Raw genomic sequence first — 17,307 nt, 5'->3', positions numbered from 1 at the left:
CCCCCCTGCCAGGCCGCACGAATCTCACCCAACATCACATAGAGACCAGCATAGGCGTGACGGTGAGGTCTCGGCCCTATAGACTACCCGAACACAAGCGCAAAGTAGTTCGGGAAGAATTAAAAGCCATGCTGGAATTGGGAGTGATAGAAGAGTCACACAGTGCATGGTGCAGTCCCATAGTTCTGGTAGGGAAGAAAGATGGGTCTGTGCGGTTCTGTGTGGACTACCGCAAGGTAAATGAGGTGTCACGTTTTGATGCCTACCCGATGCCCCGGGTCGACGAGCTCCTAGACCGTTTGGGCACTGCTCGTTTTTTTACGACATTGGATTTAACCAAGGGTTACTGGCCAATTCCCTTGTCTCCAGAGTCTAAGGAAAAACGGCATTCTCCACTCCGGAAGGTTTGTACCAATTTGTGACCCTTCCGTTCGGCTTGTTCGGTGCGCCCGCCACTTTTCAGAGACTCATGGACCGGGTACTGCGTCCCCACGCGGCATATGCTGCCGCCTATCTGGATGATGTCATCATCCAGGGGAACAACTGGGCGGAGCATGTGCAGAGGGTGGGGGCGGTACTCGAGTCCCTGAGGTGGGCGGGGCTCACCGCTAACCAGGCAAAGTGCGCGGTTGGCCGGAGGGAGGTACAGTATCTGGGGTACCACTTGGGGGAAGGTCAGGTGCGGCCTCAGATAGACAAAACCGCGGCAGTTGCGGCCTGCCCGACCCCAAAGACAAAAAAAGAGGTGAGGCAGTTTTTGGGGCTGGTGGGCTACTACCGGAGGTTCGTCCCCCGGTTTGCGGACCTCACCAGCCCACTAACTGACCTCACCCGAAAAGGTGCTCCCGATCTGGTCCAGTGGACGGAGCAGTGCCAGCAGGCATTCGAGAAGGTGACGAAAGCACTTTGCGAGGAGCCGGTACTACACATGCCTGATTTTTCCCTCCCATTTTGTTTGAAGGCAGACGCGTCGGGCAGAGGACTGGGAGCTGTTTTAGGAAGGAGGGTATCGACCACCCCATCCTATACATCAGCAGAAAGCTGTCCGAACGAGAAAGCCGGTATAGCACGGTGGAGAGGGATTGCCCGTTCAGCCTCTGCTCGGACCACAAGCCTCTCCAGTGGCTCCACCGCATGAAAGATGCCAACGCGCGGATCACCCGTTGGTATCTAGCTTTACAACCCTACCATTTCAGAGTGGTCCATAGGCCGGGGGTGCAGATGGCTGTGGCGGACTTTCTCTCCCGCTCTCATGCGGGGGTGGGGGGGGAGTAAGCGCGGCCGGACGACGTCCCGGCCTAAATCTGGCGGTGGAGGTATGTGGAGGAGGATTGTGATTAGCGCAATGTTAGAGTGGATGTCAGCGACCCCGTCTGGGTGACTGGAGACAGTGCACCCTCAGACGGGGGCGTGGCATGTGCTGGCTGAGAGACACAGCTGTCAGATGATTAGTTGGCGCAGGTGGTACGTGTTAGACTAATCATCTGTTGTCCTTAAAAGTGAGCGGCCGGGTGAAGCAGTGGAGTTCAGACTGGAGAGACGGCGAGACCAAGAGTACTGTGCAAGACAAAACTGAGCGACTGAAAAGTGGCTACTGACCTGTATTGCAAATTGTGGGATTAAAAACTTCTTTCAACCCGAGCAACTGGCTTCCAGCGGACCTATGTGAGTAGAAAGCTTACAGGTTAATTTGTTCAACCTTGGCCCGCCGCTTTGTTCAGTTTTAAATGTTGGCCCACTCTGTATTTGAGTTTGACACCCCTGGTCTACATGGTTCGATGTGTAGTTAGAGACATCAGAGAAAGAATCAGGGGACTGCGGTGTGGTGGCCTGCCATTCCCGGGCAGAGACCTCGCTGAGGGTGCGACGCTTTTATTCCATCCATCCATCCTTTTTCTACCGCTTATTCCCTTTGGGGTCGTGGGGGGTGCTGGTGCCTATCTCAGCTACAATTGGGCGGAAGGCAGGGTACACCCTCGACAAGTCGCCACCTCATCGCAGGGCCAACACAGACAGACAACATTCACACTCACATTCACACACTAGGGCCAATTTAGTGTTGCCTATCAACCTATCCCCAGGTGCATGTCTTTGGAGGTGGGAGGAAGCCGGAGTACCCGGAGGGAACCCACGCAGTCACGGGGAGAACATGCAAACTCCACACGGAAAGATCCTGAGCCTGGGATTGAACCCCTACTCAGGACCTTCGTATTGTGAGGCAGACGCACTAACCCCTCTCTCCACCGTGAAGCCCACGCTTTTATTCATTTATTGTAAAAAAAAAATACAATAAAAAAATAATAATAATAATAACAATTGTAATAAATGTAACAAAAAATAAAGAATAAATAAATATATAACAACAAACACTTGTATTCATTAATTGTTATTTATTTATTTATTCTTTATTTTTTATTAATTATTTTACAATTATTTAATTATTTTGTTTTATTTTATTCATTTATTTTTTGGTCTAGCAGGGGCCGTGCCTGTGTGGTCCGGCCTTGCGCTGTGGGGTCTGTGTTGGTGATTTTGATGCGGTCCCAGTGCGGCCCTCTCGTGTAGTGTGGGTGCAGTGCCTTGGTTGTTTGGGTGATGGTGTGTTTGTGCAGGTTTGGGTTGGGGGGTAGAGTCTTTTGGTGGGGGAGGTTTAGATGTTTCTTGTTTGCGTGTAGGCGTTTGGGCTGAGCTTCGAGCTGGCGCTGGCTAGTCTCCATGATCCATTTTGGCGTGTGGTTGTCAGTCGCGGTTTTTCGATCACATGATCACTTTCGATCTGGTGATGCTGACTGTCTGGGGTTATTGCAGCTGCTGTTTCTGCTGCCGTTTGTTTGTGGTGTGGGCGACCCTGACTGCTGGGTCTGGTGCGGGGGCGTGGCCAATGTTGTGACTTGTGGCAGCACGTGTATTTATTTGTTGGTTACATATATATATGTGTGTGTGTGTGTGTGTGTGTGTGTGTGTGTGTGTGTGTGTGTATGGAAATGTAGCTATGTAAATGTGTGTATGCATATATATATATATATATATATATATATATATATATATATATATATATATATATATATATATATATATAAATAATGTTGTCGTGGTTGGCAAACTTGCCGGCTTCGTTCTCGTTTATTGTCGGGTTAGTTGGCTTGTCAGGTGTCAGCCTGGGCCTGCCCTTGCGCTCTGCCGTGCCGTCCTTCGCCCCCAGTGTCCTGCTGTTGTCTAGATTCAGGCATGTCGGGGATTGTCCCTGGGGGGCAGAGGTGTGCAGCCTGACCTGTGTGTGTGTGTTGGGGGGGAGGCCTGTGTATTGATTTGTTGGTTTATATATATATGTGTGTGTGTGTGTGTGTGTGTGTGTGTGTGTGTGTGTGTGTGTGTGTGGAAATGTAGGTATGAAAATGTGTGTATGCATGTAAATGTGTTTATGCTTATATATTTATGTATATATATACATATAGTACCGTTCAAAAGTTTGGGGTCACATTGAAATGTCCTTATTTTTGAAGGAAAAGCAATGTACTTTTCAAAGAAGATAACTTTAAACTAGTCTTAACTTTAAAGAAATACACTCCATACATTGCTAATGTGGTAAATGACTATTCTAGCTGAAAATGTCTGGTTTTTGGTGCAATATCTACATAGGTGTATAGAGGCCCATTTCCAGCAACTATCACTCCAGTGTTCTAATGGTACAATGTGTTTGCTCATTGGCTCAGAAGGCTAATTGATGATTAGCAAAAACACCGGTGTCAACATCTACAGTGAAGAGGCGGCTGCGGGATTCTGGGCTTCAGGGCAGAGTGGCAAAGAAAAAGCCATATCTGAGACTTGCCAATAAAATAAAAAGGTTAAGATGGGCAAAAGAACACAGACATTGGACAGAGGAAGACTGGAAAAAAGTGTTGTGGACGGATGAATCCAAGTTTGAGGTGTTTGGATCACAAAGAAGAACGTTTGTGAGACGCAGAACAACTGAAATGATGCTGGAAGAATGCCTGACGCCATCTGTTAAGCATGGTGGAGGTAATGTGATGGTCTGGGGTTGCTTTGGTGCTGGTAAGGTGGGAGATTTGTACAGGGTAAAAGGGATTATGAATAAGAAAAGATATCACTCCATTTTGCAACGCCATGCCATACCCAGTGGACAGCGCATTATTGGAGCCAATTTCATCCTACAACAGGACAATGACCCAAAACACACCTCCAAATTGTGCAAGAACTATTTAGAGAAGAAGCAGGCAGCTGGTATTCTATCGGTAATGGAGTGGCCAGAGCAGTCAGCAGATCTGAACACCTTTGAGCTGTTGTGGGAGCAGCTTGACCGTATGGTACGCAAGAAGTGCCCATCCAACCAATCCAACTTGTGGGAGCGGCTTCTAGAAGCACGCGTGGGGTGCAATTTCTCCAGATTACCTCAACAAATTAACAGCTAGAATGCCAAAGGTCTGCGATGTTGTAATTGCTGCAAATGGAGGATTATTTGACGAAAGCAAAGTTTGTTGTATGAAAAATCTTATTTCAAATACAAATCATTATTTCTAGCCTTGTCAATGTCTTGACTCTATTTTCTATTAATTTCACAACGTATGGTGGTGAATAAGTGTGACTTTTCATGGAAAACACAAAATTGTTTGGGTGACCCCAAACTTTTGAACGGTAGTATATATATATATATATATATATATATATATATATATATATATATATATATATATATATATATATATATATATATTTGTACAGTATATACTCTATATATATTTCTGGGGGTACTCTTGGGGCTTGCTTGTCCGGCGGGGGGTTCTGCCTCAGGCTACTGCGGCCGTGCTGCGTGTCTGGGGCTCCTGCATCCCATCGTCCACAACCCTTACAGATGCCCGTCTTGGTTGGGGCCTGCAGGGAATAGTCCCCGCGTCTATCGTGGTAGCTTGGTGCACTGCAAAGTATTCCGCAGTGCTGCAAGTCGGCCAGCTGCTGGTGTAGGAACCCTGTGTGTCAGCGTGTTTGTGATCTTCTTTTGATTAATTTTTTTATGTTTAATTTTTTTATTTTCTATTATTTATTTAATTGTTATACATTATTATATATTTTTTATTTTAGTTTATTATAATTATTATAAATATTAAAAAAAAAATTCTCAGGGGGAGGATTCGACAGGGCAGTTGCTGGATGTTCCATCTTCATTTTTGGGGTACCTGCAGGTGGGGTGGGTGGTTCCCGTGGCTGTGTGCTAGGTGGTCCTGCGGCGCCTGACTTAGGTGGGGTGGCCCCGAGCCCCCACAGTCACCTGATTAAAACTAAATGCGTACATTTTTAAGTAAGACCAACATTTTTAGAGTATAATAAGTCTCTTATTATTTTAATAACATTGTTATTCTGAAGCTAACCAATAATAAACAAAATACTTCTTACCATTAATGCGACTTCTTGGACAGGTGCAGTAGAACACGGATGAATGAATTAAAATGCATGAGAATGTTTTATATTTTGAACATTATTTTTAACACTGTGATTACTCACAGAATTATTCATTACTTATCGTGTTAAGCAATGTCAGCTAAAATTTATCTAAGAGCCAGATGCAGCCATCAAAAGAGCCACATTTGGCTCAAGAGCCATAGGTTCCTTACACCTGACTTAACCTATTGTTACTATAACAATCTACAAGGTAATACAGTTCGCTTCTCTTTCTTCCCCTCCATTTACCTGCTTTATTTTGAATTTTAAGTTACCATTACATATATGTATTGTTGCATTTGAAACAATTGTATTGTTGATAGTAGAGGTCATTATTGTTATTAGTCATTATCAATAGTGCTGTTGCTATTGGTAGTTGTATTGCTCCATTTGTAGTACAATAATGTTCATTCTTAGTTCTGTGTTATTAATATTTACTTTGCTAACTGCTTCTCTGCTTTCACTTTTACCATCCGATATGTACATATTGTATTTGCTGATACTGTTCTGTTGTCGTTATTGTTATTGTTGTGTTTGTTGTTGTTGTTGTTGTTGTCTCTCTGTCTTATCTTCTTATCCTCCCGTCTTCCTTTTTTTTTCTCTTTCCATCCCCTCATGCTCCAGCCCGGCTGCGCCAAATAATAGTATAAATCCATTTAATAAAGTCTAATAAAAATAATGCAACAAGAGAAGTATCCCACACTTCTCTTTTGTAAAGTAAGTATGTACAGCTGATATGGACATCTACATCAACTATATGATTTGCCTGTGTAGCTAGAAAGGATAAAAAAAACTAACAAAAAAAACTGAAAAAGAGAAAGAATCAGCAACACCAGGTGTGAGTAATCAGCTGTCATAGTCCACTGGTGATTGCCATCAGGTGCGCTCCAAACTCCAGCCTTCCTCCAACAACAACCACTAGAGGGAGAGAGAGAGCAGAGCCAGGACAATCAGACTTGAAGTGCAGGAATGTAACAACAGTCAGGTATAGTATGGTATACTTGTCAACCACTGCTTTTGTATCTTTGCATTTGTAGCCTTTTTTAGGATGGAAAAAGTCGCAAATAAAATTTTTTAAATAATTATAGTAATTAATTTTATAATTATCTTGAATTAACTTTAGGAGATTGAATCACTATAGAAGTGTTAGCGCACATCAAGTACGTTTACTAACTCGTGACCAGTTTGGATACAACATATCAAAATAAGGCCCTGGCTTCGAGTGGTCATCGATAAGGGGCAACATCTAACAAATTAGATTTGACAATAAAAATCCATAGTTGAAAACAGCACCAAATTCTTGTGTTAGTTGCATTGTTACCTTTACAATTTTATTTTTTGGCTTCTTCATCACTCGAAAAGTACAGTTTGATACTCAAACAAAAGCCAAAAAAAAAAAACCCCTGGCTAAGACAAGTGAGTGCACCATATCATTTGGACTGATTTAATTCATAATTTCTACCAAGGGTCCAGTTTTTTAATGTATGTGATAGTGTACAGCACGGCTATTCAACTGGCAACCCAGGGGCCAAATCCAGACTGCAAACGACACTCGACCAGCCGGCAGTTTAGTTTAAAAAACTTGTGAAAGACTACAATATTTTTAAGCAGATTTCCTAAAACACGAGAGCGTCATATGTCATACTGACTAGATTTTTGGCAGTAGGTCCTTAGAAACAGCTGATTTTCAGGATTATAGAAGATAATAATAATATTGAAAAAATAAGTTCCGCCCTCTGGTTTTTAGCTCTCTGGAAATGTGGCCCCCAAAACAATGTAGTCTTTAACTAAGGGTTTTAATAGTTAAATGTGATTTGTTAGATTTTGCCCTTTGTCAACGATCAGTGGGAGTTCATGGACTGATGACTCGACAAGAGCGTTGATAGTCGGATCAACACTTTCGAATAAAATTGTCGACTATTTTAAGACACTTCTAAACTGTGTAAAAAGACACATTTTATTATGCAGTTTACAATTCAATTCATTATGTACTAACTTGAAGACACTGGTTGTCTACACGGCATGGCATGAACTATGTATTTGTTTAATAAAAAATACATTACCAGTTGCAAGGCAACCCATAAAATAAAATATTATCATGATGTCTGTTGGTCATGTCAGTTGTCATTATGCCTTGTGGCAAGTGTTGGGTGCCTTTTGTCGTGCATCTCGTTGCATGCCTCATATGATGTTAACAGACGTGTTCAGCTTGGCTGCTCTATAATGAGGAGATGGTTCTCCTTAGGACGCCAAATGATCCCAACTACTACACTTATGGAGTGGCCCCATGCTGTCTGACTCACCTTCACTGTCCGTGCTGTCCACTTCTCAACTAAATCTCCATAATCACATCGAGTGTAGGCTCTGGATGCTATCAGTCCACATCAGCACAATTCACACTTCCTGTCTGACCTGACATCAGATGTTAAACGCTTTCTGATTTTCAGTGGACTTGCATTCACCCCTATTAAAATCCTTTTAGTGCCTAGCTGCGTGCCTCGGACACTAATGGAGACTGACTGTGCTGATTTGCTTTCAGTTATCACGTTCATTTGACCCCGTCTACCTTGTTTGTGTCCACATATGAGACAAGAGAAGTGCTTCTTTCACAGTCAGCACTACATCTCCAGGCACAGCTTGTTAGCAGAGTGTAAAGGGTGGTGTGCAAATACTTTAGAGTGCATACGCCTCATGAATATATATTTGTTGTGCCTGCTTGGATTGTGAGGAACACTTTCTCTTTCTCGCTCTTTGTTTCTGATCTCAGTGGTGCCATGCCAAAGAAAATGCACACTTTGCGTTTTCTTTGCAAAAAAAGTATTGCCATAAGATCTATGCAGCATTTCACATATATCAATGTGAATACGGAATAAGAAAGTATACATATAAATTAGGGACTTAATGCATACCATAATTACTGCTTATCTAGGTTTCTCCTTGCAAGGGTGGAGAAAGAATAGTTAACGTGCACATTAGCAGAGAAGTGATTGGTCCAAAGCTCTGCCACTCACCCGGCAAATACTCTCCACTTCCTCTGTCCTCCTTTCCTGATGCAGCCTGGAAAGAGGGAGGGGAATGGATCTCTTCAGTGTGAGTCGCCGGAGCTCCCTCAGCCCGCTCCTTACCACCTGCCCCTGACAGGCCGTTCTTGTCATTAGTTATTCTTTCTTTTTGTTGGTTTTGAAGAATCATCTCCCACCGCCTTCATGAGAGGGCTGAAAGAAGCACTGATTTGTCCTCGGTTGCCAGCGCTCTGATGGGAGGCAGTGCCGACTCTGGCTGGGACTGGGGATGCTGAGCGGGGGGAGGGAGGGCCTGTTTGAGCTGGGACAGCAGCTCCAGCAGCAGGGGGAGTACCAGGCCGCTTTACACTGCTTCCTCAGCTGCCTGCTGGGACTGACCCATGTGCAGAGCTTCACCTCTCTGCCCATCTGCCTTCACCAGGTGAGCAACCACATTGTTTCACATAATGTTGTGTCCCCCCAATTGCATCTGATGTGTTGCCATATGCAAAACATTGAAAATGTATTGTTTATATTAGCTCTAGCTAAACACACCAAACATGGTTATCCTATAAATAGAGATGCGATGTTATTCTGTTTTGTAGCACGTGAAGGAATGTCCCTGCTGTCAAAACAGAGTTTACTCCAGACCCTATGAAAGTGTGATTGATGATAACCAGACCGAGGATGCTGCTAGGAGAGCCAAATAACATGTTTGACAACTCATGACATCATCCAATCCTTAACTTTTCATTGTTTTTATGTGCTTTACAGATTGCAGAACTTTTTATCACGGAAAAAAACTGTATCCTTTACAAAAATGAAGTGTCCGATAGAACCAGGTTCCCAACGATTTTTGTCGTTTCAAGTTAGTTTAGCGGCTAGATTAGTGATTAATTTGCCTGCTCTAGCTTGTTCTTCCTCTGTGTGTAACATGTTTAGCCTGGTCATCCAGTCTTCGGGTGATAATAGTATTTGTAAGAAAAGTAGTTTATTTGACACAATGGAGGATTATCGACTTAGGGGAGCGCTTACATGCTGTATGAAGATAAAGTTAGCCGCTTACCTACCCCGTGACAGTTAATTCTTCCGGTCGGCTGACTGAGTATTGAAAATAGGGATCGACATCCCTCAATGCCCAACCCTCGTGTCCAATATGTCGACCATTCACACAGTACAACGTAAACTGAGTTTCCAAGTTCATAACAGCACTTTCATCCAACATAGTGCCACAGTGTTTGTCCAAAGCTCATGCTTTAGTGTAAAGAGGATTTGTAGGCTCTTATCGCTGCACAACAGGGCACTGGAGTAAACTAATTACTTGTATCTACACTTGACTAGGTTAACGGGCCTCTGTAAAGTACAACATTATAGGCCAAAGGGATAATAGAGATGTGTTGGGTGTCAGTGTATATTTCCCTCTCCCTGTCATTGAGACACACCTCCTCTAAACTTACAAGCTCAGGTTATCGACAAGAACTAGTCTCTTTACCCCTCACTGACCATTGTTTAAATGGCAAGCAATCAGTGTGCAACAATATCCACTTATCTCGTAAGGCAGGGTGACAGGCTGTGTTGTATTTTTACATATGGCATTCACATATGTATTGTAACATGTTCATTTAGCAGCTTAAACAATTTAAACAGTTTTTTTTTTTTTTAGCTTATTTCACTGTGCTTTTGTAGCAGTCATCTGCTCTTTGGTAGGACGTTAAAGGCCCACCAAGTAACAGGAAATGATAGCACAGAGAAAAATCAATGGCGGTCTCGCAAAAGTCACTCATCGAAGCAAATGCATGAGTAATGTGTACCCTTCAGAGTGGGTGTGCAGTATTGAGTGCTTTAGACTTGATGTACTGTATTGCTATCAGTGCAATGAACTTTTGGCTGTTTAGTGTTGACTGATACATTTCCTGGAAAGCGCATCAGATTAACAAAATGTACATGAGATGTGCTAAATGAAGTTGTCAATGTTACTAAGGGATTCTTTTGGTGATAGCACAGGGAAGTCAGTTTTTATTGTGATCCAGTAAGGATAAAAATAGTTAGGAGAGGAAGTTCTCTGACCTACTCCCCAAATCCGGTATTCCCAGTGGTCTGCCACATACTAAGGGTTTGGTCCACTAAGATCATAAATAACAAGAGCTAAATAGAATGTGCAAATGAAAACATTGCACACACTATTAGTAAGCGTGTTGTGGGTGACACAGCCCTTGAAGTGTAATGGTACAAACTTCTGCTCTTCATGGCAAGGTGCGCAGGTTTGATTCCCAGTCTGGTTTGCATCAAGAAGGACATAAACATTAAGCCAAAACCATTCATGCGATTGACTCGCTGTGGTGAACCCTGACAGGGAAAAGCCAAAAGTGAAAGTGGGTGATCTACTAAGACTGCTCGTGCAATTGAACAAGTGCAAAAGTGTGGCACTTTCCTAAATTGGAGGTTTTGGATCGTCTGTAGCCATTGACACATTTTTTTCCCTCCACATCCACACCATCATGCTTTAGCTCTTGGTGTTATTGCCAAGTTGTTAATCCTGATTTCTGCGAGCTCTACAATGCGAGCTAGACTAAAGGTGCCAAAAGTGTGGGCCTGCGAGCCAATTTTGGCCTGCCGAGTCGTTTATTTTGGCCCGCCACCGGGTGTTCCCTAAATGTAATATATATCATACTGACCTCATTTAAGCTCACACAATTATTAATGGCATTTTTGCAAGGCTAACTAGTGCCATCTATCGAGCGCCATGATATCATCGACCTTATATATGGGGTATTGGTGCTCAATTTCTTATGTGTTTAAAATCACTGTGTTTGATTTATTCTGTTTGGGGTCTACTGGCTCAAAATCTGCCCTTGAATTATTGGGCTTATAGGTCTGCTGTCTTTATTTCTGGCACTTCAAAATATGTCAACACGCACACAAATTTGTCTTTATTGTCAGGTCATTGCACAGATTGCCTCCTTCTCGCCACAACGCCAGCAGCCATTCGTTCATAACTGTGCCAGTAGATTAGCTTTGTGTGCACAACTAATAATTGCACATGTTTAAGTACTTGCAAAAGTGTATTACAATATAAGACACATCTACTAAGAGCCAAAATACCAAGTGCTAAATAACATGTATTCATTAGTGGGCGTGCTACAGGTGATCTACTAAAAATGTGTGCACAAGTGCTCACAAGTGCAACTGTAGTGCACACTGCCCTATTTAAATTAGGTTGTTGCGCGTACTTTTTGGTATAGTGTCAGTATGGAGATTCTCATTTCTCCTTCATATTCATGTGCACCAACAAATGGTGTTTTGCTATGTTGTGGAGCATGCAGCACACAACTATGATCTGTACCACCTTTTCTGGACTATTAGAAACTCCTCCGGTGCGATTTACAACATAATCTACTTTTTAGCACACCAAACACAAAAAAATATATATATGTTGAAATAATTAGTTTCAAAAAGGATTTCTTTAGATTATTTTTGTTTTTCATCAGCTTTACTGGATAGACAATGCGTCTGATATTTTTTATTTCTTACGGACACACCATGTGACTATGGTCGAAATGCGCTCAAGTGATTCTCTCCATCGTCTGTCATAGCAGTGATCGCCTCCTTCTGACCGCGGCTCAGCCATTTGTGCGCAACAACGTCAGTTTGAACACGCATTCCAAAAGTGCTAAATATAGATGCAAACCCGCGCCTGCAAAACTGCTTTAGGTTTGATGAATCACATTGCAAGCAGTAAATGAGTATATGATTGATTGATGATTATATTTGCAACTTCTGGTTGCACACTCGGCCCACACAAGCATTTGGCGGGAAAACAGGTGCATTTATGGCAGACTGCCTCTATAGGTAATCTTACAATTGTTCTTGCAAACAGACAAGTATTTCTGATGGAAAGCACTCAAAAGTAAGGCTGCATTTCTCAAACTGTGCTAGCTGGATGCTAATGTACATTGGCTATGCCATATACATGCTACTGGTTAGCATTAGCGATTTTACATGGTGATTTCAACTCCTCCAAATTTGTTAATGAACACTACAACCATGATCCACGTTATAATCATACAGCTAATGTGTAAAAACTACAATACTTGCAGTAGAAACACTTAGTAATGCTCAACAAAGACAAAAGGGACATATTAAACCTAATGGCTAAGAGTAGAACGGCAACACACTGAGGATAAAGAAATAAATGCATACTTAAAAGGAGACTCATAAGTGAAAAAGAAATATGACTGGAGGACAACATACTCATTATCAGCTCACTGATATGTAAAAGAAAGAGATTCTATTACCCCATAAATATACACAAAAGTACTGAAAATCGATTTCGAGGGCCCAACAATTGGTATTGTATCGGTTTAAATGTGGAAGGTATCCATCCCTATTTATTGGTGACCCAGCAAGTTAGTGCAATATAGTGATGTCTATAGGCATAAGAACTTAGCATGCATATTTTTCATGTAAAAGCAAGTCACATTGTGGTGTATAAAAATCATAAATATTTTTTGGGGAACAAACTATATTTAGCTACTTCAGAAACATCACGTCACTTTGGTGAGCAAATATTAAACATTGTTTTACACGTGAGAGATTCAGTTTTAGATAGGTCGTTTGGACAGCCAGGAGTGTGTTTATTTTAGGCGCTCAGTGTCTCTGCTGCTCCTTAAATTCATCTGACAAGCATCATCGGTGTCCTTTTACAGTGGGCCAAGTACAATGGAGTGTTTCTGACGGAGTGAGCTGGCGCTATTATTAAAGGTGCTTTTAATAGAAAGGCTTTTCACAAGCTCAATATTATCAATAATACAATTGAAAAAATATATATGTATGGTACTGTAGTACAGTGTGTGAGATATTAAATACACTCGAGAAAATTATCAATGCAACACTTTTTCTACGGATACAAAAGGAATAATTTGTTCAAATTGTGTTCACGGAATCTGTACTTTTGCCAAGATAATCCATCCATTTGGCACTGGACTTTTTCATTAATATACATTCAATTGATAACACCACTATAGTGTACTGGACAATATCCCTTTATGTTTTTTAGTCTTGAATAAATGAATATAATTACACTGTGCATTGCTATTACCCTGATAAGGGAGGAGTGAGAATGTAAAGATTCAAGACCGTTTATCACTCATATTCATTATTAAAGAGCACTATGATGATTTCAGTCTACATTCAAAACACTTCCTTGTGGTCTAGATAATATGTATGGGATATGCTATGTATATTTTTCATACATGTTGTGTAAATGTTGCTCCACAGTCATTATTATAACCAGCTTTTTGAGTCCGTCTGCAAAATGTTCGTTGGTAGACGTGTTCCCCGAATGCAAATGAACCCACACCCGGCCCCCTACAAAAATCTTTTCAAAAGATGCACTGAATAAACATATACTTTGGAGTCATTTTTTCCAGACACGATCGAAAATAAATTTCATAAACATTATATAGATTCACCCGCGCCCGACATTAGGCACCTGACCTAAAGAAGTTGAAAAACGTATTCGGGTGTTACCATTTAGTGGAATATATTCTGTACTGTGCAATCTACGAATAAAAGTTTCAGTCAATCAATCAATCACCCTCTTAATGGTTTTCGACCCACACAAATAGGCTGCTTTTAGCAGCATTTATCTAATTTCATAGTACATGTGGGTTTTTATTATATACATGCTATGATTAGATTATAATAATACTTTAAAGGCCTACTGAAACCCACTACTACCCACCACGCAGTCTGATAGTTTATCCATCAATGATGAAATATTAACATTGCAACACATGCCAATATGGCTTTTTTAGTTTACTAAATTACAATTTTTAATTTCCCGTGAGTTTCGTCTTGAAAACGTTGCGTAATGATGACGTGTACGCAAGATGTCACACGTTTTTTTAGGAAGTATGAGCGCTACGCACTCACACATTTAAATGCCGTCTGCTTTAACGGCATAATTACACAGTTTTTTGGACATCTGTGTTGCTGAATCTTTTGCAATTTGTCCAATTAATATTGGAGAAGTCACAGTGGAAAGATGGAGTTGGGAAGCTTTAGCCTTTAGCCACACAAACACACGGTGATTCCTTGTTTAAAATTCCCAGAGCTGAAACTTTCCTATGGATCAGAGAGCGGTCAAGCAGACATGGATCCCAACCGAATGTCAACCAGCAGGTTTCAGTGAGAAAATTGTGGTTAAAAAGTCAGTTCTTACCGGAGAAAAGCTGAGCTTGTGCCGTCCATGAAGGTGCCGTCGACTCCCCTGAGACACTGCGCGTCAAGACACCCGTGGAGACACCCTTCCGACTATCAGGTACTATTTAACTCACTAAAACACTAGCAACACAATAGAAAGATAAGGGCTTTCCCAGAATTATCCTAGTAAATGTGTTTAAAAACATCGGAATCCGTCCCAATGAAATTGCGTTGTTTTTTTTTGACTCGTTTTTTATTTTTTTTATTTTGTTTTTCTAGTCCGTTGCTATCAATATCCTCAAACACGAAACTTTCATCCTCGGTCAAATTAATGGGGAAATTGTCGTTTTCTCGGTCCGAATAGCACTTTTAGTTGGAGGCTCCCATTAAAAACAATGTGAATATGTGAGGAGCCCCCACACTTGCGACGTCATCGTCTGTGACTTCTGGTAGAGGCAGGGCTTTTCTCTTAACACCGACAGTTGGGAACTTTATTGTGGATGTTCTCTACGAAATCCTTTCAGCAAAAATATGGCAATATTGCGAAAAGATAAAGTATGACACATAGAATGGACTTGCTATCCCCGTTTAAATAAGAAAATCTCATTTCAGTAGGCCTTTAATCTACCGTTGTTGTCTTTCTCCATAGCCTGAAACAGAGGAAGAGGAGCTTAATGTCCAAATAAATATGTCTACCTCGCTGTGATGTCACCAGGTAACCAGACTGAAAAAAAGCTGTAAACAGAGGAATCCAAGTAAGCTCACGCCCAAGTGCATGAACCTTATGAATCGATGCTTTGGCATTGTTGAACACAAGCATCCAACTCTGTAATAATATTTATAGGTCATAAAAGACGAAAACCATCACAGCCTCCTTTGAAGCTGTTAAGGCGAGGGTGGGGGGCTTAGTTTTCTGGGCGTCTGTAGTATATCATAAAAAGTCATTCTGCCAACATTTACTACATGCACTATTTATCCCTGAAGGTCATTCTTAAGGCGGGTGTCGGGCCGATTAAACATAGTTGAGCTTTGCAACAAGGCTGTTTTTAACTTCAACAATTGACCAATCCCCGTGAACAAGTGAGTGATCCTTCACCCATATAAAACAGATGGGAAGGCCCTCCAGTTCATCCAGGCTGAAAAAATGTTCTACGAAGTGGCACTGATCGAGCTCACAGCGCTGCACGGGAGAACAGGCAAGTTCAATAAGCATTATGATAACCTGGGTATAGAAGTGCTTGTATTATCATAACATGTTGATTTCAATTTTTCTGATTGGGAGAAGAAAAAACTTTTTCTGTTCACTTACTAAGTTGGCTGTAATGCTTGAAACATGTTGAGCACGTGACGCTTGTAGTAACACTGAGCAATGTCAACAGTTACAAGTACAGGTGATACTCTCACAGTGTTGTTGTTATAACAAAGTGAATGTTTTTCTTGACTGAGTTCCCTTGGGTGCTTGAAATACCTGACTTAAAGGCTTCAAAGGTGCTTGAAATTAATGCTTAAAGGCATTAATTCTCATGTAAGAAATTACATTAAAAACAAAAAATTGTGGAAAACGTTGTTGGATACAGGAGGGCTTTATGGGCAAAATGCATGTTTGCATTTTTGCTGTTCTTTATTTATTTTGCACTGTTGACAAAAGGTCCTGAGTAGTTCTGGGTTCAATCCCGGCCTCGGGATCTTTCTGTGTCGAGTCTGCATGTTCTCCCCGCGACTGTGTGGGTTCCCTCCGGGTACTCTGGCTTCCTCCCACTGCCAAAAACATGCACCTGGGAATAGGTTAATTGGCAACACTAAATTGGCCCTAGTGTGTGAATGTGAGTGTGAGGTGATGACTTGTCCAGCGTTTACCCCGCCTTCAGCCCGAATGCAGCTGAGATAGGCCCCAGCAACCCCCCGCGAACCCAAAAGAGGGGACACATGGTAGAAATGGATGGATGGATGGACATTATTTTTGCTGAACTCCGTAATTGTATGCAATACAAGTATTTGGATTATGACTGTGACATTGTCTTGTAGAGCAGTGGTTCTCAAATGGGGGTACGCGTACCCTTGGGGGTACTTGAAGGTATGCCAAGGGGTACGTGAGATTTTTTCTAAATATTCTAAAAATAGCAACAATTCAAAAATAAAAATAAATATATTTATTGAATAATACTTCAACAAAATATGAATGTAAGTTCATAAACTATGAAAATAAATGTTCAGTGTTGACAGCTAGATTTTTTTGTGGACATGTTCCATAAATATTGATGTTAAAGATTTCTTTTTTTGTGAAAAAATGTTTAGAATTATGTTCATGAATCCAGATGGATCTCTGTTACAATCCCCAAAGAGGGCACTTTAAGTTGATGATTACTTTTATGTGTAGAAATATTTATTTATAATTGAATCACTTGTTTATTTTTCAACAAGTTTTTAGTTTTTTTATATATTTTTTAGTTATTTTTACATCTTTTTTTTTCAAATAGTTCAAGAAAGACTGTTATACAATTTAATAAATCAGAAACTGATGACACAGTGCTGTATTTTACTTCTTTATCTCTTTTTTTTTTCAACCAAAAATGCTTTGCTCTGATTAGGGGGTACTTGAATTAAAAAATATTTCACAGGGGTACATCACTGAAAAAAGGTTTAGAAC

At 41.4% G+C, this 17,307-nt stretch overlaps 1 protein-coding gene across 2 annotated transcripts in view; it reads left to right on the top strand.

The window, feature by feature from the left end:
- The first annotated feature begins 8,506 nt into the window (after positions 1–8,506).
- lg03h14orf180 (linkage group 03 C14orf180 homolog) overlaps positions 8,507–17,307 on the top strand; it is a 49,638-nt gene continuing 40,837 nt past the window's right edge. The window contains exons 1-3 of one of the 2 annotated variants that reach the window (XM_061895265.1): positions 8,507–8,898; positions 9,231–9,261; positions 15,770–15,856. In XM_061895265.1, the coding sequence (XP_061751249.1) occupies positions 8,746–8,898; positions 9,231–9,261; positions 15,770–15,856 (271 nt within the window). In that variant the 5' untranslated portion in view covers positions 8,507–8,745. The remainder of the gene's footprint in view (positions 8,899–9,230; positions 9,262–15,769; positions 15,857–17,307) is intronic. The other variant, XM_061895266.1, reaches the window with a different exon arrangement.

This window comes from Nerophis ophidion, linkage group LG03, assembly GCF_033978795.1.
Source record: "Nerophis ophidion isolate RoL-2023_Sa linkage group LG03, RoL_Noph_v1.0, whole genome shotgun sequence".
Taxonomy (NCBI): Eukaryota; Metazoa; Chordata; class Actinopteri; order Syngnathiformes; family Syngnathidae; genus Nerophis; species Nerophis ophidion.
The sequence above is the reverse complement of the archived record's forward strand: the minus strand, read 5'-3'. Positions and strand labels throughout refer to the sequence as shown.